This window comes from Hylobates moloch, unplaced genomic scaffold (genome assembly GCF_009828535.3).
Source record: "Hylobates moloch isolate HMO894 unplaced genomic scaffold, HMol_V3 SCAFFOLD_39, whole genome shotgun sequence".
Classification (NCBI taxonomy): Eukaryota; Metazoa; Chordata; class Mammalia; order Primates; family Hylobatidae; genus Hylobates; species Hylobates moloch.
In genome coordinates, this window is record NW_026652314.1 from 530259 (window position 1) to 555263 (window position 25005).

The 25005-nt window shown below is 39.4% G+C and overlaps 1 protein-coding gene across 6 annotated transcripts in view; it reads right to left on the reverse strand.

The window, feature by feature from the left end:
- Nucleotides 1-25005, reverse strand: part of LOC116463509 (chromodomain-helicase-DNA-binding protein 2) — a 143824-nt gene that overhangs the window by 104941 nt on the left and 13878 nt on the right. For 4 of the 6 annotated variants that reach the window (XM_058434679.1, XM_058434680.1, XM_058434681.1 and 1 more), the window contains one exon: nucleotides 17019-24262. In XM_058434679.1, coding sequence (XP_058290662.1) covers nucleotides 17019-17119 — 101 coding nt within the window. In that variant the 5' untranslated portion in view covers nucleotides 17120-24262. Of the gene's footprint in view, nucleotides 1-755; nucleotides 823-17018; nucleotides 24263-25005 lie in introns of all 6 variants that reach the window. The other 2 variants (XM_032146640.2, XM_032146636.2) reach the window with 2 other exon arrangements.

Here is a 25005-nt window from a genome sequence, read left to right on the forward strand (position 1 = left end):
AAGAGGGTGAGGGGGCCAGGATTCCAATCCAAGTGTGGATCTAAAGCTCATTTCTTTCTATTTTACCATATGGGGCCAAATGATTAGAGACTCAGAAAACATTATTAACTATTATCCCTGTTACACAAGGTCCCAAAACAGGCTTCCTTGTAACAAGTGACTCAACAGTTTCAAGACCTCATTATAATTACTGACTCCTTAACCCTTTGCACAGTCCAAGCTGACTAGTCCAGGTGACTAAAGCATCTGAGTCACTTATTTTATACCTGTGACCAGGCAGGTTGTCATCAGGAAAGAAAAAAGAAAGAGGAGAACTGGATAGTGATAGGAACACTTAAAAGGTGTGGGCTCTGGCATCGCAGCTTCCATTTTAGTCCTAGCTCACCTCAGGCCTGTGTCATCTTTTAACCTGTGTCAACCTATGTGACATCTACCAGTAGTGTCATGAAAGCATCTAATGCCAGCTATGAAAGCAGTGCCCTATAAATGCCAAAGCCCTACCCAAATAGGAAATCTGAGCATATCACATCCAAGCTGAGATTCCTCTTCTAACACAAAATTATCCCCAGCTAACACCCACTAGCGAGTCGTTACCCCACAATCCATGACACTAGCTGGAATTTATTAGTTTTGCCTCCACTATTTGTTCATGGACAGACAGGTACAGAGACAGCTCCAGAATTTCCTAAGTAAGGAAGGGATTTATGTAATAGAAAGGGCAGTCTACTTGAAAGGGATGTTAGGCAAGGCAGTACCTGGAAAACTGTATTCCCATAGCAAAGGCAGCTGAAGGCTTGTTCACCTCCCAGGCAGCCGGGTCTTCTGGTCACGGATAACATCCAATTTCAGCATGCCCTATAAAACCTGGCCTCTGACAACTTCTCAAGGCACATTACTTAATCATTTCTTCCCTTACCCCCACTGCTCCAGACTCCAGACCTAGCATTGCTCCCCTCTAGCTCCTGCACCCACTGCGGACACAGCAAATTAAATACCCCTCTAATTTTGTGGCCTTAGGTATCACCTTCTCCCAGAAAACATCCTTCGGTCTCCTATCCTAAGCTCAATACCTATCAGATACTTCCACAATACAGACATATGTCATAGCAGTTACCACCACCGAGATGGAAAACAGGCAGCCACATCTCAAGTCTGAGCGTCAATTACCATGCCCTGCTGGCTCTCCATACTTTTAGCCATGACACACAGGCTGACCTAGAAAGCCTCACGCCAAAGCTCCGGCAGCTGTTAACATCTACACTACCTTGCCTCCACTTGTCCCATACTATAAAGAAATCTGGCCGCTACTTAGCACATCTCCTTCGATGTTCTTTGTGCCTGGTTTATTAGAGAAGGATACAATTGCACATTCATTTGCTAGAATGTGCAATTTGCCTCCCCTTTGAAATAACGTATTTAGTTTTTCAACTACTATAATGTTTAACTCCAGACTAAAGTTTAAGAATAGAATCATGTTTTGGCAATCACTACCAATAAAACTGTCACAGACAACAGGTCTATACACTACTAGGAAACAAAAAACTCCAACAGCAACAAAAAGACTGAAAATCTTTACCAACTAAAGACCCACAAAAGGCAGCATTAGTTTACTGAAGATAACTAGAACAGCCCAACTAGAAATGTTTATAGTGTTCTGTGCTGAAAAGCGGGAAGCACTGCAGATAGGATGTAATGGAATGCCAATGCCCGCATCAGGATATGTCTATATGGATGCCCATCTCATTCCCTTTGAACTGGTTTATACTATAAATTCACTACATTTTATATAACATTCCCCTATTAATGGTACATTTAGGTTGTTTTCAGATTTTTCACTTAATAAGTTGCAAATATCTTTGATACACTTTTCATATTTCTGAGTATTTGTATTTCAAAACTGTTGACTATAAACATAAATATCTTTCTACATATCTTCTTGTGCAGCTATGTGTTTTTGAGTTTGTGTAGGTGATTCCTAGAAATGTAACAATGCATACAACAATACCTTCTGGGGAAAAAAAAAAGCCGTATTTCTGTTAGCACATATCTATGTGTATAAATGCATTTTAATCACCACATTGCTAACATTGGTTTACTCTGTTAGGGATGGGTTATCTGAAGTATACTTGTGAGTTCCATGGATTACTTGTGTAATTTCAAAAATAACAACAACGAAAATCAAACCCAAGAAAAGATTAACACCAAGTTCACAACTATATTTACCTTTAAGGGGTGAGGGAGGCAGATGCTCTCAGGGAATGATACTAGTGACATTTTATGACTGAAACTTAGTACTGAAGCTTAATAGCGAATTCACAGCACTTCATTATATACCTTAAGTATTTTTAATGTCTAAAGTAGTTAATTGTCTAAAATAAGTCTAACCATAAGAGTCAAATCCAAACCAAGGGCTGCAAGTACACCCCACCCTACACAAAACAAGCAAAGATTTGAATGAGTGTTTTAAAAAAGTGTTTTTAGGCCAGGCACGGTGGCTCACGCCTGTAATCCCAGCACTCTGGGAGGCTGAGATGGGAAGATCATGAGGTCAGGAGATGGGAGACCATCCTGGCTAACACGGTGAAACCCCATCTCTACTACAAATACAAAAAATTAGCTGGGCATGGTAGTGTGCCTGTAGTCCCAGCTACTCGGGAGGCTGAGGCAGGAGAATCACTTGAACCCAGGAGGCAGAGGTTGCAGTGAGCCTCAATCGTGCCATTCCACTCCAGCCTGGGCAACAAAGCAAGACACTGTCTCCAAAAAAAAAAAAAAAGTGTTTCTAAATTGTTTTTGGAACCAGAATCAGATGTAAGACTGAATACAAATACTAATGAGGGGAACTGCTTAAAGAAGAAGAAAAAAGCCTTAACAAAGTCATTACTTAATTTTTGTACTTCTCATAAGAGGAATAATCACTAAATAAACTGGAAATGGAAAATGAGATCGCACCACTGCACTCCAGCCTGGGCAAGACAGCCACACTCCATCTCAAAAAAAAAAAAAAAGTGTAATTATGGGCCAAGCATGGTGGGTCAAGCCTGTAATCCCAGCACTTTGGGAGGCCAAAGCGGGTGGAACACCTGAGATCAGAAGTTCAAGACCAGCCTGGCCAACATGGTGAAACCCAGCCTCTACTAAAAAAACAATTAGCCGGGTATGGTGGCATGCACCTGTAATCCCAGCTACTTTGGAGGCTGAGGCAGGAGAATCGCTTGAACTCAGGAGGTGGGGGTTGCAGTGAGCCGAGATCACACCACTGCACTCCAGCCCAGGTATCAGGAGCAAAACTCTGTCTCAAAAAAATATATGTGTGTGTGTGTATGTATATATATAGCGTACGTGTGTGTGTGTATATATATATATATATTCAAATTATTCCCTTAAAAAAACGACATTTCCTAAAAGACTATGTAGAATTGCCATTAATACCTAATAATTATAATAGTAAATACTATTAGTACTAAGCTGTAGCTTTAGTGCTGGTTTAGTAGAGGAGGCAGAAAGCCCACAAGACTAACAGAAAGGGTCAAACTGAGTTAGTGGGTGGAGTCCTTTAAGCCTTCACCTAAATAACAAAGTAATAAAATCAGCTGACTACCAATGGCTTACTAGTTACAGGGCAATTAAACACTGGATTTTCAGGAATGACTATCCAACATATATATAGAATCTTCATGAAAAACTATCTGAAAATTATTCAACATCTAAATTGCAAGCAACTTTTATAATTTTTTACTTAACAAATAATTAAAACGAAAATACAATACACAGATAAAAGAACAAGTCAAAACTAGGAATTCCGATTCCAATCAAAAATAAATGCTGATGAGAAAAAGTTTTACCACTTCCTTTTGCTTGCGGATAAAAAGGATTTGGTATCTCTTCAAAATACTTTCTGAAGTAGGTAAAAATGGAGTGATTAACCTTCTTGCAACTGGACTTTGAAACGAAGTGCCATTAACAGTTACTGTTCCATTTTTAATCGCCATTTCGCAAATGGCCACAAGAGGGTAGCACAGCAACATTCCACTTAAAAGGAGCCAGCCTGTGTGGGAGCCCCGCCCAAGAGCCGCCATTTCCCTTTACTGTTTATTTTCCTAACTTACAAAATGGCCGAACTGGTTGGCAGAGCTTAGTGTTTTTGTGGGTGAAAGCAAAATCTGGCAAAACAATCACAAAACAATCTACACTGAATTCCATAAAACTTACTTCCAGGCTAACTTCCTACCAGTGATACAATAGCTAATATTTATGGAGCACTTATGTGTAAGGCATATGCCAAAATTGTCCTAATCCTTACCTATAAAGAAGACAGCCCAAGAGTGTGTGTGTTTATGTGCGTGTGTAAGATGTCACCCCACAGTCTGAATTATCCAATCCACACTATCAACTATCAGCGTTAGGTATCACTGCCCTTATTTACATACATTCTTCAGTTGAACTGATTATTAAACCAAAGTTATTGTGTAACTGTTCCTTCTCAAGTCACTTCTATGTGTCTTAAGATGGAAAAGCAAAGAAGACTAATTAGTCACACCTTTTTTATTGTTTGTTTGTTTTCTGAGACCAAGTCTCGCTCTGTAGCCCAGGCTGGAGTGCAGTGGCGTGATCTCGGCTCACTGCAACCTCCGCCTCCAGGGTTCAAGCGATTCTCCTGCCTCAGTCTCTAGAGTAGCTGGAATTACAGGCACGCCCCACTGCACCTGGCTAATTGTTTTGTATTTTTAGTAGACACGGGGTTTCACCATGTTGGCCAGGCTGGTCTTGAACTCTGGACCTCAGGTAATCCGCCCGCCTTGGTCTCCCAAAGTGCTAGGATTTACAGGCATGAGCCACTGCGCCTGGCCACACATTTCTTATTGGTAAATACTGGATGTAGTTCTTTAAACTCTCCACCTTTGGTTTAAGTCCTGTGCTTCTTCAGAATAAGTTATACTATAAACAAGGTTAAAAGACAAGTAACGGACTGGGAAACAAAATTTCAATGTACACATAACAAAGGATATAGATACACAACATATGAAGAATTACACATCAAAAATCCAACCAAAAACTGCACAAAGAAAATGGATACACAATTACAGAGAAGAAATTGAAATGGCCAATAAACTCATTTTTAAAAATAACTAAACCTCTGTTAATTTGGGAAACATTTTAACTGGTTATTTTGCACTCATCTGCTTTGCAGAAATTAAAGTCTCTTAGTTATTAAATAATTGTAAGAATAGCCAGTAACCCTTAAAATGTATATGAATTAGCCAGGCGCAGTGGCTCATGCCTGTAATCCCAGCAATTTGGGAGGCTGAGGCGGTCAGATCACGAGGTCAGGAGACTGAGACAATCCTGGACCACATGGTGAAACCCCGTCTCTACTAAAAATACAAAAATTAGCTGGGCGTGGTGGCACGCGCCTGTAGTCCCAGTTACTCAGGAGGCCAAGGTAGGAGAATCGCTTGAACGTGGGAGGTGGAGGTTGCAGTGAACTGAGGCTGCACCATTGCACTCCAGCCTGAGCAACAGGGTGAGACTCCGACTCAAAAAAACAAAAAAGGGTATGAATCCTGCAATTCAATTTGTGGGCATGTAACATAGACAAATTCTCAAACTTGTATAGGACGAGGCAAATATTCAGAGCTCTGTTCATAAAAAAACCTAAATAATCCATATACCCATTTATGAAAATGTAAAAGTAAAATGTGAAATATTCACATAGGCAACTAAATGCAGCAGCTAGATTAGGGCTGAATTAGGTCTGTAAATACTGTGAGCCCAAAAGTATCTGAGACTGAACGCTCAATCAATTTAGAAAGTTTATTTCGCCAAGGTTAAGGACATGCCCATAACACATCCTCAGGAGGTCCAGGGTCATGGGGCACAGCTTGGTTTTTACACATTTTAGGGAGACATGAGACATCAATATGTGTAAGACGCAAACTGGTTTGGCCTGGAAAGGCCGGACAACTGGAAGCAGGGGAGGGGGCTTCCAGGTCACAGGTAGATAATAGACAAACAGTTGCATTCTTGATTAGCCTTTCACTGAATACAGAAGTTCCATGTGAGAAGAGAGTAGAGGCATAGTCATTTATGCCTCAGTCTGGCTTAGCAAAACAACAGGGCAGAGGAAGCAATCAGACAGGCATTTTTCTTAGGTGAACAGAGGGGATGGCTTTGAGTTCTTTGTCCACAAGGAATTTCCTTGTGGGCAAATTGTTAGGGAGGTATGTAGCATTTTAATTTTTCTAGCTATCTTATTTAAGAAAAAAATAGGAGGCAGGTTTGCCTGACACAGTTCCCAGCTTGACTTTTCCCTTTGGTTTAGTAATTTGGGGGTCCCGAGATTTATTTTCCTTTCACAATATCAAAAAGAAAATTTCAAAACTATTAAATTTTTAAAACACAAAACATATTTACATAACCATGTACATTTTGTATAAGTGCCAACTCTTTATATGCCAAAATCATAAAAGTGACCCTAGCTATGTCTATTTTATTTTAAAACCTTATTAGGCCGGATGTGGTGGTTCACACCTGTAATCCAAGTACTTTGGGAGGCCGAGGCAGGCAGATCACAAGGTCAGATGGAGACCATCCTGGCTAACACGGTGAAACCCTGTCTCTACTAAAAATACAAAAAATTAGCCGGGCGTGGTGACACACGTCTGTAGTCCCAGCTACTCCGGAAGCTGAGGCAGCAGAACGACGTGAACCCGGGAGGCGGAGCTTGCAGTGAGCTGAGATCGCACCGCTGCACTCCAGCCTGGGCAACAGACCGAGACTCTGTCAAAAAAAAAAAAAAAAAAAAAATTGTATCCTTTGAACTTTTCTGAATTCTTAATTTCTGAGAAAAGAGGTCTAACATTGTAGAACTGATCAGTTCTAAGGTGCAGGCCCTCCCCAGGATTCAGCAGGGCTCTCAGCAGTCACCCCAACACACGCAACACTATGGACCCTCCTTCCAGTGTTAAATAGAATCTATGGAAGGCCACTAATTTGGACCGAGCTCCTAGACCCTAACAGACCAAACCAAAATAGAGTCACTCATCTTAAACTTCTAAATTGTTTACCTTACCTTCAGGAAAGAAGATACCCAAATCCCCAAACAGACAGTGTGAGCTGGCATAAGGAAGTTCCCTCTGCTTTAACCCTTATAAGGAAGATAACCTCAAGTAACCTGATGTAACCCACATTTTTGTACTATGTTGTTTCCCTGTTCCTGCTCAACCTTATAAAAACCGATTGCTGCACCATGCCCAATGGGCACCTATTTTTTTTATAGATGGGGTGCTACCTAATTTGTTAATCAATAACAAAATCCAATTAGATCTTTTACTCAATTTGTTGAAATTTTGTCTTTTGACAGCAGAAAAAGGTACATGTATAAGAAAAAGTGCACACAAAATGCTGCTTATAATTTCAAGGGATAAAAAGGCTAAATTCCATCAAGTACCTCCCAGATTAAGAAATCCAGCAGTAAGGAGAGAAAAAAAATTTACTTTTAATCAGTATATTTCTAAAATTCGCAGCTGAAGCCAGGCAGGCATCACCTTAGTCTCGTCATGCTTAGTACTTATGCTCCCCAATAACCAAATATGAGTAGTTTCCATAGCACCAAACTATTAGCACCCAGGCATACATTAGAGAAACATGTATTCTAGCAAGAAGCCCGGTTAAGGTACAAATTAGATAAGGCACTTCACAAATACCTACCTAATCAGGATCTGGCAATGTGCTAATACACAAAAGACAAAAGCAGCTTTCTATTCAGGTAAAAACAAAAGTCTTTGTAAATAACCAAGCTGTGAAAAGCAGTTACAAGGGGAGTTCTCCCCAGAATTCATTAAGAAAAGAATACTTAACCACCTCAGGCAATGTATTTACACCCATTAAAGCCCTAAGGACAGATGGACCAATTTGACCAAGAGTTCCTTTCAGCCCTGTGAGTCTTTAGTTAGCTAATGTTTAGGTTATAAACTTTAGACTTTTATAAAAATATATGGTGCTTTCAGCAACTCCCAAAGTTCAAAGGAGATTAAAGGATCTGCTTACCAATCCCAATAATACACGTGAAATGTATGCCCATAACGTCATGGGAGTAAGAGGGGTTCCTGGATCAGGCCAGAGAAGGAACCGCAAAGGGCCTCAACTTTATTACTAACAACCAACATTCACCATGGCAAGCACGGTTTCTCAATCATAGAGTTTTTGTTTTTTTTGGAGACAGGGTCTTGCTCAGTTGCCCAGGATGGAGTGCACGTAACGTGATCACAGCTCACTGCAGCCGCAACCTCTTGGACTCAAGCAATCCTCCCACCTCAGCCTTCCAAATAGCTGGGACTATAGGTGCATACTGTCACATCCGGCTAATTTTTACATTTTTTGTAGAAATGGCATCTCCCTAAATTGCCCAGGCTGGTCTCGAACTCCTGGCTCAAGGGATCCCACCTCAGCCTCCCAAAGTGCTGGGATTACAGGTGTGAACCGCCGTGCCCAGCCCTGTGGTGGCATTATAGATGCCTGACGCTGGATAATTTGTTATTGTGGGGAGCTGTCTCATACACACTCTGGGATGTTTGGTAGCATCTCTGGCCTCTACCACTAGAGGCCAGTAACACCCCCACCCCCAGAGTGACAAGCAAAAATGTCCAGGGTAATGGAAGGGGACAAACCTGCCACTAGTTAAAGACCACTGCCTAGAAGTATCATTTTATTTAATTTGAACTTCCTTCCCTAAGCGACAACAAGTACTCCCCTTACTGTATTTTAAAAGATGAAGAAACAGGCTCCTGCCCAAGATTCTACAGCTAAAAAGCAGCAGAACAGAACAGAAAAGATCGAAACCCCGTCCCCCACTGACCTTATTTCCAAACTTGCCTCAGTACAAGAATCAACTGAGGTTGCTGTTCAACATACAGATTCTTGGACAAAACCCTAGAATTGCTGAATTTTTTAACTTTCAAGCAAGCCTGGGAATATGTTGAACAAGCACCCCAGGTGATTTTTAGCAAGTAAACTTAAGGATTTAAAGGTCTATATAAAGCTAGATTCAGAGGGAACAGACTTTTTTTTAAGCAAGGGAAAGAGAACAGTGCAAGAGTTTGATCCATTACTGCTTTCCTTTGAAATTACAATCTACCAGTCCTATTGCCTCTATTTGAATGTCAACCTGCATCTAAATGGAAGACACACTAACCATTTTAGTTTGTCAGGGCCTGGCGCGGTGGCTCACGCCTGTAATGCCAGCACTTTGGGAGGCCAAGGCAGGAGGATCACAAGGTTGGCGGATCACGAGGTCAGGAGTTTGAGACCAGCCTGGCCAACATAGCGAAACCCCGTCTCTACTAAAAATATAAAAAATTAGCCAGGCGTGGTGGCGGGCACCTGTGGTCCCAGCTACTCGGAAGGCTGAGGCAGGAGAATCACTTGAACCCAGGAGGTGGAGGCTGCAGTGAGCCAAGATTGCGCCATTGCACCCTAGCCCAGGCAACAGAGCAAGACTCCGTCTCAAAACAAAACAAAACAAAACAAAAATACAAAAATTAACCGGGCATGGTGGCACACACCTGTAATCCCAGCTACTCGGGAGGCTGAGGCAGAAGAATCACTTGAACCCAGGAGGTGGAGGTTGTAGTGAGCCAAGATTGCGCCACCGCACTCCAACCCAGGCGACACAGCGAGACTCCGTCTCAAGATTGTCAACACACAACACACTCAAGAACTATTTCCCCAGACGGCAGATAAACACAACAGTTCTCAAGCCTAGCTATGCCACAGACCCACCCAGAGCTTTGGACAATTCCTCAAACCTACTACCATGGCTCCTAAATCCAATCAGACAGAGAGCTTGGCTTTTAAAATTCTCCAAGTGATTCTCATGCAAAACCTCTCTGGGAACTAAGTTTCGAACAAAAAAAAAAAACTTGAAGCAAAGCACAAATCTTCACAACTTGTGGCCAAATCCAAAGTTCATGTGTGGCAATGGAGGACAAACTGCACAAAGGTGAAGTTCTGAGGCCTCCAGTACCTCCCATCCACCCATCTTTGCACATCTGTTTCTTATACTATCCACATGAGCATCACTTCAGAGCAACATTTTAACTAGAATCTTTTGATGTAGAGTCATGGCCTTTTGAACAGCAGAATGTGTGTCTGTCATCAGTCACACCCACAGTGCACTGTGATTTTGAGTCTGCTTCTTTAAAATGCAAAGTGTTTAAAAAGAAGCAAACTACAGAATTATGCAAGATTTTTACTATTTTCCCCGGTCTCATATACTTTAGTTTCCTTTTTTTTTGGTTGATGTTGATTTTTTCTTGGGCGGGGGTTGGGGGAACACAGTCTCACTCTGTTGCCCAGGCTAGAGTGGAGTGGTGCGATCTGAGCTCACTGCAACTTCCGCCTCCCAGATTCAAGCGTCTCTGCCTCAGCCTCCCTAGTAGCCGGGATTACAGGAGTGCACCACCACATCCAGCTAATGTTTGTATTTTTAGTAGACACAGGGTTTCACCATGTTGGCCAGGCTGGTCTCGAACTCCTGGCCTCAAGTGATCTGCCAGCCTCAGCCTCCCAAAGTGCTGGGATTACAAGCATCAGCCACTGCACCCGGCTAAATTTCCTCTTACCCGTTAATTTGACAGCAACTTTTCACAAGATGCTTAATCAATCCTGGAGTCAAACTGCCACTGTTTGAATCCCAATTCTACCATTTACTCTCCTCGTGCCTCAATTTTCTCATCTAGCAAATAGGGATAAGCATATGTACCTCAGGAGTGGTGAGAATTATACTAACACATACAAAGCAATCAGAACAAGTTCTAGATTCTTAGGAGGTACTATACATGCTAGCTGTTATTTAGTCTTCCTAAAGCATTCAACTTAGTTTTCACTGAAACAATCTCTCACAATCATTTCACCTACTGACTTGCTATTTAATTTAAATGCAAAGTTACAAGTATCATGCACCACATAAGGAAGTTTAGGTCAATGACTGCCGTCATATACAACAGTGATCCCATAAGACTGTAATACTGTATTTTAACTGTACCTTTTCTGTTTAGATACACAAATATTTACCATTGTATTACAATCACCTACAGCATTCAGTACTGTAATATGCTCTATACAGTTGCGGCCTAGGAGCAACAGGCTATAGCATAAGTGTGCAGTAGGCTATACCTAGGTTTGTGTAAGTGAGATGTTCGCACAACTACAAGATCACCTAACGACATACTTCTCAGAATGTATCTCCATTGTTAAGCAACACATGACCGTACAACCAGCATAAACAAATTCAAGATGTATCTACTAATCCTTGGTAAGCACACAATGGAACTGAAGGAACAGAACAGCATGGGTAGTAAATGCTCAGCAGGGACCAGGCACAGTGGCTCACCCCTGTAATCCCAGCACTTTGGGAGGCGGAGGTGGGAAGATCATTTGAGGTCAGGAGTCTGAGACCAGCCTGACCAACATGGTGAAATCCCATCTCCACTAAAAATAGTAAAAAGTAGCTGGGTGTGTGGTGGCAAACGCCTGCGATCCCAGCCACTCGGGAGGCTGAGGCAGAACAATCGTTTGAACCTGGGAGGCGAAGGTTGCAGTGAGCTGAGACGGCGCCACTGCACTCCAACCTAGGCAACAGAGCGAGATTCTGTCTCAAAAAAATAAATAATAAGTAAGATCAGCAGGACCTAAGGTCACTCGCAGGCCTTTAAAGGAAGAGGACTATGTAATCGTTCATTTAGTGAGTTGGTTAACTTTAGAAGGGTTACTAACATTTTTGCTATAGTGACTTTCATATTAAATAAAATATACATATAGCCAGGCGTGGCGGCTCATGCCCAGTTCAAGACCAGCCTGGGAAACATGGCGAAACCCCATCCCTACAAAAAATACAAAAATTAGCCAAGTGCAGTGGCATGTGCCTGTAGTCCCAGCTACTAGGGACGCTAAGGCAGGAGAACTGCTTGAGCCTGGAGGGTGGAGGTTGCAGTGAAACGAGATTGTACCACTGCACTCCAGTGTGAGAATTGGGACTGAAACCCTGTCTCAAAAGACAAAAAATAAATACACACACACACACACACACGCACACACACACACGTAAAACCCTTAAAACAGTCCCTTACCCAGAGTAAGCACTCAATAAATATAAATCTACTTTGGTATTTTTCTACAGAATGTTCACCATGTACAATTTTCCTTCCTGATACAATCCAAAGCGAAGGCCAGGTACGGTGGCTCACATCTGTAATCCCAGCATTTTGGGAGGTCTAGGTGAGCCCAAGAATTAGAGACCAGCCTGGGCAACATGGTCCAAACCAATGTCTACAAAAATTAGACAGGTGGGGTGGTACACACCTGTGGTCCCAGCTCCTTGGGAGGCGGAGGTGGGAAAATCCCACCTGAGACTGGGATTGCACCACTGCACTGTGTATGAGACAGCTCCCCACAATAATAAATTATCCAGCCTCAGGCATCTATAATGCCACCACGAGGCTGGGCATGGTGGTTCACACCTGTAATCCCGGCACAACAGAGTGAGACTCCATCCCAACAACAACAACAAATCCAAAGTGAAAGATTACCAGCTAGCAGGCACTGCTAGACTTAGAAACAACCCATACAAATGGGATACACCCTGGAGTTTATTATCATATTCTTTTGTATTTTTTTAATGTTGGTCACAATTCACAACCCACCAATGTTTTTATAAACCCAAGAGAAAGGAAGTTTAGAATGGAATGTAACTGCATTCCAAGTAAATAATTCTAGGATCTAAACTTCCAAAGGATGTAAGGAGAGTACACTAAGGAAGAGATGACCACAAGAGCTTAAAGCAACTAGAAGACACTTAGAAGGAATTCAGAATCTTGAGATGAGAAAGCCCACCTGCATATACATTTTTTATCTTTTTTCTTTTTTTTTTTTGGTCACCCTGTCCCCCGGGCTGGAGTGCAGTAGTGTGTGATTTCATCTCACTGCAACCTCCGCCTCCCAGCTTCAGGCGATTCTCCGGCCTCAGCCTCCCGAGTAGCTGGGACTACAGACACCCACCATCATGTCCAGCTAATTTTTGTATTTTTAGTAGAGACAGGGTTTCACCATGTTGGCCAGGCTGTTCTCGAACTCCCTACCTCAAGTGATCCGCCTGCCTGGGCCTCCCAAACTGCTGAGATTACAGGAGTGAGCTACCACACCCAGCCTGTGTATACATTTTAAAGGTATGCCTAGAACTGGATCTGCCATGACATTTAATATAGAAATATCCTCTTCCATCAAGCCTACAATTCCCCGTCAGCATCCTACCCCACTTTTGCTTCCAGAGGTCCTAACTCAAGCAGCTATTAAGACCAAAAAAGGAATTTAAAAATGGGACAGGCAATGGAAAGACCAAGGGTTATTAGAAAAGAATGCAAGTACACGAAGTGCTCCATCAGAACACACATTTGAACACACATGGAGATGCTGCGAACATACAGAAACACATGCAAATTTGAAACACGGACAGCTTTTAAAAATTAACTAGATCCTAGGGGCAGGGCTGGACACTGGTATTTTTAGCAGCTCTCCATAGTCTGAAATGGGAATAAAAAGTAGAACCCAACTGACCTATAACCCAAAAAGGACAGGAAATAGAGGAAGTAGGGGAAACCCAAAACACACAAATCTTAAGACTAGTTTAAGCAGACTTGCATGTTCGGCATTATGCTAAGACAAATATATAGTCCTATGGTTTAGACTGAACACTGAAAGCAAGCTACAGCCAATTAGACATTGGTTGTAAATATTACTGCTGTTACATTTATATCCATGGAGCACTGCACCATAGTATTCAGTATTCATTCTATAACAGCTTGAGAGGGGAAATGAGACAGAGGATAAACCAGGGCAATAATTATCAGCTTGTGGGGGTGGGGGTGGGTAGTTATCTACTCAGACTAACTGGCAAAAAGCAGGGCTGTGATTCACACAAGAAGCTGTTGTAGTCCAGCAAAAGTCATATGCTCTCTCAAAAGGCTGGCTCTTCTCAAAAAAAAACAAAAAAAAAATTCTAAGAGAGGATGAACTGTAAAACGCACCCAAGCTGACTAAATGGGGACTTGCCTCCTAAAATCATTCTCACAAATCTCTCCTGTAACTGGCCTAAACGAACTCTCCTGGTAGGCCAAGACAACCAGCGAGTTCCTCAGGGCCAACCTAGCTCTTGAAGAGGAACTTAGGACATGCAGGAAGGAGGGGTACAAGAAAGTAAAATGAAACAAACAGTAAGAATAAAATAACCTTACTAAAAGCTTACATTTATTGAGCACTTTTAATGTGATGGGCTCTTTGCTAAACATTTTATGGGCGCTATTTCATCTTCATGACCCAATGAAGATGACCATTATCTACATTTTTAAAATGAGACAATTACAAGTCCAATCATAAGTGCTTCTTCACTGGCCTAAACTGGGAATAAAAATTTTCAGGACTAAAGTAAAAGTTGAACTCGTACCTAGCTCTTGCCAGGCACAGAGGTAACAGGCATACACAAGTGACAAAATGACTCATCAGAATTAAATTCAAAGTATAAAATCAAGACTATCTCTACAATGCTGCCTTAGCGAGATGCTTCTGAAGCATTCTCTCCTTCAACATCAGTGATCACATTTTCCCCAAACTACGGGGACTCAATAATGAGAACTGAAATACTTTTCAGTATGATATCCAGTCCAGAACATGTTGAAATAACAAAAGAGACCCATAACCAAACATATTAACAATAAAATGCTAAATCATGTAGCATGAATGGCTACCACATATCTATGTCCTCCATCATTTATTTCAAAAAGAAAAGCCTTGTCCCTCACTTCATAACCAGGGCTCAAATATATTCAGTATATAGGACCCTTTTTTTAGAAAGATCTCTCTCCCCCTAGACTTGCTTTATTAAAGATTCCACTGATTACAAAAAAGGGTCATAAGACAAATGTGAGTAATGTGTTCCAGCATTGTGCTGAATTACTGATTACAAAATAAAAATACAGTCCAGCCTGGACATTGGATGACAGAGTCAAGTTTTGTTACTCAGGCTTTACACTGATAACCCTAAAGTTCCAAAACAAGTTGTGATTGGCAACTTTGCAAAGGTATACATGTGAACTCAATGTTTAGTCAAGCTGAAGCGCAGGAGGGAGTTACTCAGCTGTGACACAGCCAGTGTAACCAAGCCACAAAGTTACTTTCACCTGTATACAAAATACTCTTAGAGGAATTTTTTTTTTTTTTAGTTTCTTTGTTCAAGTGACACCAATTCAAGAAAGCCAAGTTCTTCAAGGAAGCAAAGTTCTAAGGTTACCAGGAAGAAGCTAAAAACTAAAGGATCTTGGAAAAAAAAGATGGCTCATAGCAAGAAAAAATTTAACGGCTGACACAGAGCAGTCACTCAATTTTTATGCCAGAAACAAACTTAGTGTATCAGAGTTTGGAAATACCAAGTGGTCTCAGGAGGTCTCTCGTAACTGTCAGTTGTTGTATTTGGGGGTAAGGGAGAGTAAACTAATGATAAAATCTGTGAGTTTTAATAAAAATTCAAATAAACTTCCAGATTCACTCCTCAAGCAATAACTTGCTACAGTTGTCACAACCAATAGTCCTTATCGAAAATATCATTTGCCCACCTTCCTCTGCTGACTTAAATCTTTACAAAGATACTAACTCCCTAAGGGCCAAATACTAGTTCGAAAATGCATATTTTAAAGAGCAAGGATACAGAGAGAGAGAGAGAAATCGATCAACACTCTTTTCTTGCTACTTGATGCTATTCTCCACATCACAGGGAAAAAAAATAGAAGGCTCAACATACCTAAGAACACTGGTTCTTTAAAAAACTTAATTGGCTCCAAGAGTGTCAACAGTTAATAGGTAAATTGTTGTATCATGGTATGCATTTTAACTCATAATGGTATTTAGGCTAAAGTATCTTAAATAACAGAATAGTTCATATCCTCTTAAAAAATAACTAAGTGCAATGTTGACTACTTTGACCCCAGTTTTAGGAATTGAAAGGTATTCAGCAAATATTAAAATATTAACACAACTAATTAGAATTCAGTCTCTACACAAAAAGGGAGGTGAGGTTACTACCTTTGTTCTTGTGGCAGGTATACTTTAAAGTTGGAAGCTACAGTTAAATGTTCATCAAGTTCTACAAGTACTTAATTCTCTGAAGATGTTTAGTATTTTATACGCAATATACATTTGAGCATATAATTTTAAAATCAGGTACAAATTCTTTGATGAACACTTCTCTGTAACAGAAAAAGCAATTTCAGCTAGTTTTCCTAAACTATCCAAATAATTCTTCCCCAAGAACCTACCTATATTATGAGAACCTACAAAACTCACTATCATAGTGAATTTTAACTTTCACAGACTGTATTCAAAAACTTGACATACGCCCAAGCAAATGTCACCTGCACTGAAGAGGTCAACATCTCCTTTGAAGTAACACACTTTACTAAAATAACTTTGAACTAAGGCTAACTACAGGACAGCCTACTCCTTTCAACTGCTAAAAAACTCTAGTATGGCAGGAAAAAAACTTTCTCCACAGTAGATAAATCCACTGAATTTCTTGCTTGCTTAAATTCAGTATGTGTAATTTAATTAAGACATCGTTGCTGAAAGATGAAGTTTTAACCAGAAATCCTTGTAAAGGTTTCCAAACAAGGCAAACCAGTGAGCATAAACCCAACCGTTTACTGGGACTCAGAATTCCCGAAGTGGAGGCCTAGGAAAGATAATTCTGAAGATTTGGCCAAGTGACCCCACTATCAGCCAAGTTGTCAGTCACTTCGCATTAGCAAGTGCTATTAACACGGAAAAGAGTAGTTTTCTAACATTTACTTAGATAGTAATGGTTGCCTAACACTGTATTCTGCCACTTTTTAATGTTATTAAACGTGAAATTTTCTATTTTCTATTAAACTATCCTACTGTGAATCTTAAATATATAGTACTTAGCACATACTGACCTGAGTTTTTCTCCATCAAATGCCAACTGAGAAAATGTACGGTACCAAATAAAAACGCACGGGGACAAGTTCAAATAATCCTGCCTTTGTTTATGAGCCATGTATTAAACAGCTGTTAAGACCCGTCAAGGTTTTCACTAAAGTAGAACTATCCGCCTCTGACACTCAAAACGTTTTGGTCAATGGTAACAAAAACCCACTCATTCTTCACACTGCACGGGGGCGAGGAGAAGGGACGCTAAGGTATGAAAAGGGAAAATGCAAAAACTGGGCAAATTTTCTATTTTAAAATTTCCAAATAGTGCCTTTAAGATTTATAAATAGTGACTGTACTTTTTCTCCAAAAGCAGCCGCTTCTCAAAGAAGATAAACCATTCCCGGAAATGAGCAAAAGAATACACACTACAGGGTGCGGACCGCTACAGGCAAGGGCGGACCAAGACTGCCAGGAGCAAACGCGTCCAGGAAAGCAGCCGCCCACCGGAAAGTCCCAACTACAGTTCCCTTCCTTTTCCCCTCGGCGTGCGGCTCCCTGGGTAGGGGGAGGAGAAAGCGCCCGACACGCGCACGCGGCCAGACGTCACTGCGTTCTCTCCCCGCCCCCGCGCGGAGCCGTCTGACGTCACGGGGCGGGGGCTACCGAAGGCGCCGCCGTTGACCCTGCTGTTACCAGGCGCGCGCACAGCCAATCAGCACCCCGCGCCGGCTCCGGCCGGCCTTTGAACTCGGCACGGCAACTTCCTGCTGTTTGGCGAGTACACAGTGCAATGCAGTATGTCTGTCAGCGCTGCGGCACAAAGGAACAGCCATTTTGTGACTGAGCTGGACCTGCACCAAGATGCCAGGGGCTCAAAGAGCTGCTGCGTGCCCTAACTATCGAGCTGCCTTTTATTTCGGCACCAGAGCTCCCCAGAAGAGCAGAGAGGGGGAAGGAAATAGGCTTTGGTATTTCAGATTTCAATTAGTTTAGATTCAGTCTTCTCCAAAATCCCGTTTTTTAATGTATTATCAGCGTCATAAAATGGCTGCCAGTTAAACTGCCTGTTCTAGTACACAAGTAACTGCATTATGCCATTTCTAATCATCCCCAGCCTTTTAGAATAACTGGTAAAGTGCCCCTGAAAATTGTAGGATTTACCTGCACCTCAGGTTATAAAAATAAATCTGCCTCAAAGGCAGACGATTTGGAGATAAATTTAATAAACTCGTTCAATTCTTAAGATAAATTGCTAACGTGGTGCCCCAGAGAACACACTGAACTCATTGTGTGCACAGAGTCCCGTTTTCATTCTTTGATGTTACTTAAGTTATCCCCAAGCTGCAAATTATTCAGATAAAAAGTATGGTATACTTCTCGTATGTCCATCATTAAAACTTTGTTTTAAATACTTAGAAATTTTACAAATATCAAATGTTTTTAAAATCGCGTTTAATTTTCAAAAATCCTGATAAAGTGTAAGACTTTAGCATTAACTTCAAATTAAAATACAAACTTATATAACCACTATTAACTACTGCACTATTTCCAAAAACAGGATATCACCAGATTTACTTAAACTTGCACTCATTCCTTCCAGATCCTAAAGTAATTCTCAGACCAAAGTTTACTTGACCTGCAAACTCATTTCCTCTTCTGTGGCTCAGGCTGCAAAGGTGATTTTCGTAGTATTCCCTAAACACTATACTTTGGGCAATAAAAACTCTGATGGCAGAAGGAACCAAGTACTAATTACAGGGACAGTTCAGCTCACTAGAATATTATCCACCACATTAAAACACCAGTAACATTCTACAGCTGCACAATTTTAAAAGGAAGTGATGTCATAATTATGTACATGTATTAAGGTATGAAATTTAGGATAACTAATTTAAAAGTATCTTCTTTTCAAAGAGTCTTAAATATTTTTGGACATCCATCAGGTATATGATTCAAAGTATACTTGACAAATGAATTTAAAAGTACAGTCAGTACATGCTTCATGTACAGCTGTAACCTCCACTACCAGTAGGCAAATGCCTGACAACTTCCAGGTAGTTTTCCAGGTGAGAGTAAAAATACTGAAAGAATACCAACACTGCTCAATTTTTTTAAATTAGAAAGCATAGTCTCATCAATGATGTTAACCACAAACCTTGCATAAGAAAGCCAAAACCCATGTGAGACCTATGCAAATGATACACTCAAGGGAGCAACAATTTTAGTGCTGAATCTTTAATATAATTTGCCAAATATATCTGGAGGTTCTCATTTCTTCAAATTGTCATTACTTTCCAGAAAAAAAGTTTAGGATGAGTAAAAAACTTTTCTGTCCTCAATTTAATCTAGTAATTTACATGGGCAATTCAATTAAGACAGCACTACAAACTGGGTGACAACTCAATGCAAAAAAATTTGGTAACTTATTTTCTAAAGCAAGGCTCAATATGCTTTTAGTCACATAAAATAAATAGAATTCAGCATATTAGTAATACATCGTGTTCAAAACTTTCAAATTCACTAGCCTAATAGAAAAGTGTATTATTTATAAAAATTAGAAAAGTAAAAATAAAATTGGGAAGGAAAACCACATGAATCACATCCTTGTTAAACTGCATGATTTAAAATTTATAATATGAAAATGCATAAAGAACACCAAAAAATGCATTCATATGTACTTTTTAAAATTAATATACAGAGGTCATACAACAAAAACATCTTAGAGGCTTTATTACTTCATCACTAACAAGGTACTCCAAGGAATGTGAAACACATCATGATATGCACAAACAGTACATTTGTAAGCTTCAGAAGATAAAGCATTCCAGACGACTCTGTCGAAATACATCAATAAATTTAAAGCAGCTACATCTAAATTGTGAGGATAAAATACATCTACCAACAAGAAATCAATGTCTTAAGCATACAAATGCAAACCTTAAAATAATTTAAATGTAAAATATACAACTGTAAATATGATCATAGGAACAAACACAAAATAGAAGTATATTAAGAGTATTCCAGGATTTCTGTTATTACAGATTTGATTTCATAAATGCAGGAACTCTAACCATCAAGTAAAGGTTTTGATAAATCACATCAAAATTTCCTAAAATGTCAAGTGTATCAAAAGAAATATAAAGTCACATAAAAATATAAACTGAGAGGCATCAGTCAAAGGGTCCTTTAAGTGATTTCGTTTTTAAATGTACATTTTTTCATTCATATAACTTTCTGATATGTCTATTTACTATAATTTACTACTACAAGGCTTCTCTATGGCCCTCAGTTACAAGTTTAGATATCCTGGATTCTTCAAAGAAAAAATTTGCCTTGTATGTAAAATGGTGCAATGCAGCAATGGCTAAACCGACAAGGTCATTTTTCTGCAGTACAAAAACCTAAAAACTGAAATTTACTGACAGAAAAACTGTACATTACAGGAAAGGCCCCTTTGAATAAAGGTACCTTACCTTTTGACTGCTGTAAGAGGCCTTAAGTCACAACTCAACTTTCATAAATTGCTACCAAAAAATTAGGGTGTGGCATATTAGCAATCTCAAGGTCATGCTTTAAAAAACGAATCCAAATTAGAAAAACACAATAAAACAGACAGCAATCCATGTCTGTCAAGGTAAACAATTGTAAGCTGAGGTTTCTCCCCCAAAAAAAAAGACAAAAAGGAAGAAAGTTGATAGCTCATACCTCGATGCATTGCTGTGTAGCGAACTGTCCTCCTCTTGGCTTTTGTCCTTATTTCTCATCATCTTTTAATTCTTAAATATTAAGGGGGAGGGGGAATCTGTGTTTGCTTTGAAGTCCTGTGCCCAGGTATTTACTGTCAAAAGTTGAAAGAAAGGTAAGGTCCCGGCTTCTATCGATGCTTTTTATTATCAGGAACAAAGTCCTGACGATGTTAACGATATTGTTATAACACAACAACGGTAAGCACCAAAAAACTAAATATTTCTATTTTTTCCTTAAAAGAAAAAACAACAGGATAAACCGAACAGTGGAAGCATCACTATCAATAAGGAAACTTTCTCAAAGTAGCACACTAGATACAAATAACAATCTCTGTATCTTATTGCGTCATCCAAGAATTTCTCGTATTTACAGAAAACAAAGCAAACTTTAACAAATAAATCTTTAAAATTATCACCAATGATCGTGAACTTACCTGATCCATGTAGTATGTCCAAAGCAAGAGTCCTATCTACTAGTAGAAAAATATCAGATCCCAAATAATTAAAAATAAAGGCAAAATCCTCCGTTAAAAAACGAAAAATAAATAAAATAACCCTCAAATATGTTAACTGGTCAAAAAAATAAAGCAATAATTAATACTAAAACAGGTCCGAAAGAAAAAAAACCTCATTAGGAGAGCGCACAAAAATGGAGGTGCGCCATGGCTTCTAAGCTGGAAAAAACAACGACCTGGGCTCTCAGTACGGCTGCTTCTTTCCAACAAGGCACGAAAAGAAAGCTCCTAAAAGCTGCTTTTCTCCCAAAAAAAGGTTCGAATCGACCCCAGTAAGTCCCTAGGAAAGACAGGGGGCTACGGGGGCCCCCTGAGGCTGCCCGAAAGTTAGGGAAAGTTGCGTAAAGTGAGGCAAAGGCAGGGAGCAGAGCGCGCTCTCTCTAAGGCACAGCCGCCATCTAGAGCCTCCTTCCCAGCTCTGAGAGCTCTGCCTTTGATTGACACTCTCTACATTTACCCCACAACTCAGGTGATGTACCATAGACCCACCCCTTCATCTCCACCAAAAAAAAAAAAAAAAAAAGAGAGAGAGAGAGATCCTCCATCCCAGGGAGCCTAAGGACCCCCACCCCCACACCTCCCTGCCCCTCCAGACCACCCCAACAGGGGGAGGGGGGAGGGCTTCTTAACCCCCTCTGGCTCAAGCACCCTTTTTAAGCCAGAGAGAAATGTAATTTGTTCCTTTTGTCTAAAGATCTGCTAAATATTTCAGTCCTTGAGCTAAAATAACTTCCTCCCTGGACAGGAAGTGGTGTTTTATAAAGCCATTTTGAAAAAGGGATAATTCTTAGAGAATCTAAAGCTCAGCTAAGTACTAATCTTTTTAAAAATTAATCCCCCAATGGGTGAAATGATTGCTAAATAAAAGTAAAACCTTAATTTCATAAACTAAATTCAAGTTTTTCCTTCTTTATGATGCCTAAAAATAATCTAAAGACAAAATTTAAGGGGGAATTTTCCATCTCAACTGGAAGAAAGGGGTAATTTTTACAACTCAAGAGCGCCTCCCTAGTGTTCAAGTTGCATTGGAGCAAAAGTTAATGCAACCAATTTTTATTCAAGAATATCCATTTTTCTTTGTTCTTTCACAAAATTCTTTAACCCATTATATAACCTTGAAAATATTACACTCCTCCCTCCAAAGAAACTTCTCATAATCACAATATATTTACTTCCCACACTGATTCAGGCAAAAATTCAAGAGTATGGTCCAACCACGATCACCTTTCAATCAGTAACCCAAGAAACTCCACGTCCAAATCCAACAGAAAACACATATCCCAACACTTCCCTTATATTTCAAATCAAATAAGTATACACCCATTTCAACAATGTTATTAACAATAGGACATACGTGATTGCAAATTATCAAAGTAGTATCACAAAGCAAATTCTCCTAAATATCAAAACCATGAGATCCACAGAAACAAATTACTAATTCCAAAATCAATATCCTACCAAGCACTCCATTCAGACAAGCATATTCACACACCCAAAAAAATCCAATCAACTTTCCTTATTCAACATAATCTGCCAGAACCATGTCCCTCCCTCACTGAAGAAATCCACTTTAGATTTACACCAAACAAAACAACGTCCAATCTAGGTAAAATCCATAATCCAAACTGTTTCAATTCCATACCCTACAAACAAAGATAAATTTTGTACCAAGATCAAAATCCAAAATTCCATTTTTGAATTTGACAAAGACCAACCGCCTCACATCAGTCAATAACAAATGGTGCACATGTATTAACCATGGATGTGTATGCTGCAGTATTTGACATGAATCACAAACAGTATGATTAACACAAAACAATTTAACCTGAACTATTTATTCTTCTCATGTAAAATGGGAAAACAGAATCAAGAACTCATTTTGTCTACCAAAGTAATGCCTACCACCTTTGTAATAGTTACCAAAACTGGTATCAGTTGATTAGTAATAAATGAAAACCTGGCATTTAAAAATCAAACATAAGTAATCTATGGCAGGGTGCAATTCATTTATTTTAAATTCCCAATTGTACAAAATAAAGACAATACAAGATATTAATCCTACTTCAAAGTTATATAAAATGGATTACACACATAATTTTGAATTTAAAAAATTGTGAATACTCCAAGGACCCTAACCCATAAATTCAACACTTCTTCCTCTAATAGTAAGACAATAGGAGACATCAATTTAAATATTCAGATGAATATTCTACAGCAAGATGTATTTATAGTATTAAAAAGCTTAAACCATTTCAGTCAACACAAAATAATTCAGAAGTATATGTGTATCACTCATCCTGAATTTTGGAGCAACAAGCAGTTTGTTTCAAGTTCATTAAAATCTTGTGGCAGATTAAAATCAGATTCTATTATTACCCATTGAGTTGTTTTGAAAGGTGTTTCATGAAAGCACAAACAGTATTTAAACCAAATGACCATCTAAGAGCACAACTTTGTGAAAAACGATAAATCTTCATAAACCAAGTAAAATGTTTTCGATTACACCATTTCCAATTTACCAGCTTTATTCATATTCAGTATACTTTACCACTCGGCAACTACAAAGGCCAAAGTATTACTAAAATAAAACTAAACATTGAATGAAACTTCCACTTAAAAAAAAAAACCCAAACTGAGAAATTTTTAAGTGTTATAAATTTTATTAAAAGTTAACATTTCAAGAGGTCATACTCATACAAATCAAACTGCAAAAAATTCCAGGCATAAAAACTATTATCTGGGTTAGTGTGCCATCTTTCTTCTCCAAATGTCAAAATGTCCACAAAAAAAAGTCTTTAGAAAGTCAAATCCACTGTCCATTTGTGTTGGGTAAGAAACCTATGTCTTCATTCACTGCATGGATTCCATGTTAAAAGAACCCTGTCTTGGTTGTATATTATCACAGGACTCTTGTATTAATCCATTTTCCTCAATTCCCCATAGTAGGCTGCCATCTTGATTTCTCAGTGGTAGGGTCCATTTGAAACTCTTCAAGCTGACTGGGTGCTTGATGAAAAAATTAAAAGAAAAAAATGCTGTTGGAATCTTAATCTTTTAAACAGAAAACATCCACCCACCTTGAAGATACCCTACCATACACAAAACTTTAATTTTGTAACAGCTTTCAACTATGAAATTGTAAAGTTGTATGCAAAACACACACACAACTCCTTGATAAGACCACACCAAAGTAACAAAGTCCTTGTACTACCACAGATACATTTGTATCTATAAAAAAGTCCCAGTGAAGAGTCTGATTTTTAATATTTAACACTATCATTATACTGTGTACATAAAAAGTAAAAACAAAAATTAAAATTCAAAATTCCTGGAAAGCTAAATTACAGAAACACTGTGGATTCTAAATCTCAATGCAGAAAACTTTCCAAGCTTCTTCAAAGAAAACTAATTATAGAAAAGAATCTTAAGGGATTAAAAAAAAAAAAAAAAAAAAAAAAAACACATACACACATAAAGCAGTCGATCACAGCATAGTTTTTCAATCTAACAGATGTTGGTTTTGTTTAGATAACGAAAATGGCCACTATAGGTGACACCATCTTTAACTATATATCTGAGAATACAGAAAAGATGTAGCCACAAAAAAAAAAAAAAAAAAAGATCAAAAATGCAAAGTATCTGCCTGGCTTGATAGATTTGCCATAAAATGCTGTTTTCAAATTATATGCAACTAAAATAATACACTCTCATTACCAAAATACCAAATGTCTCTCATAGAAAAATAAATC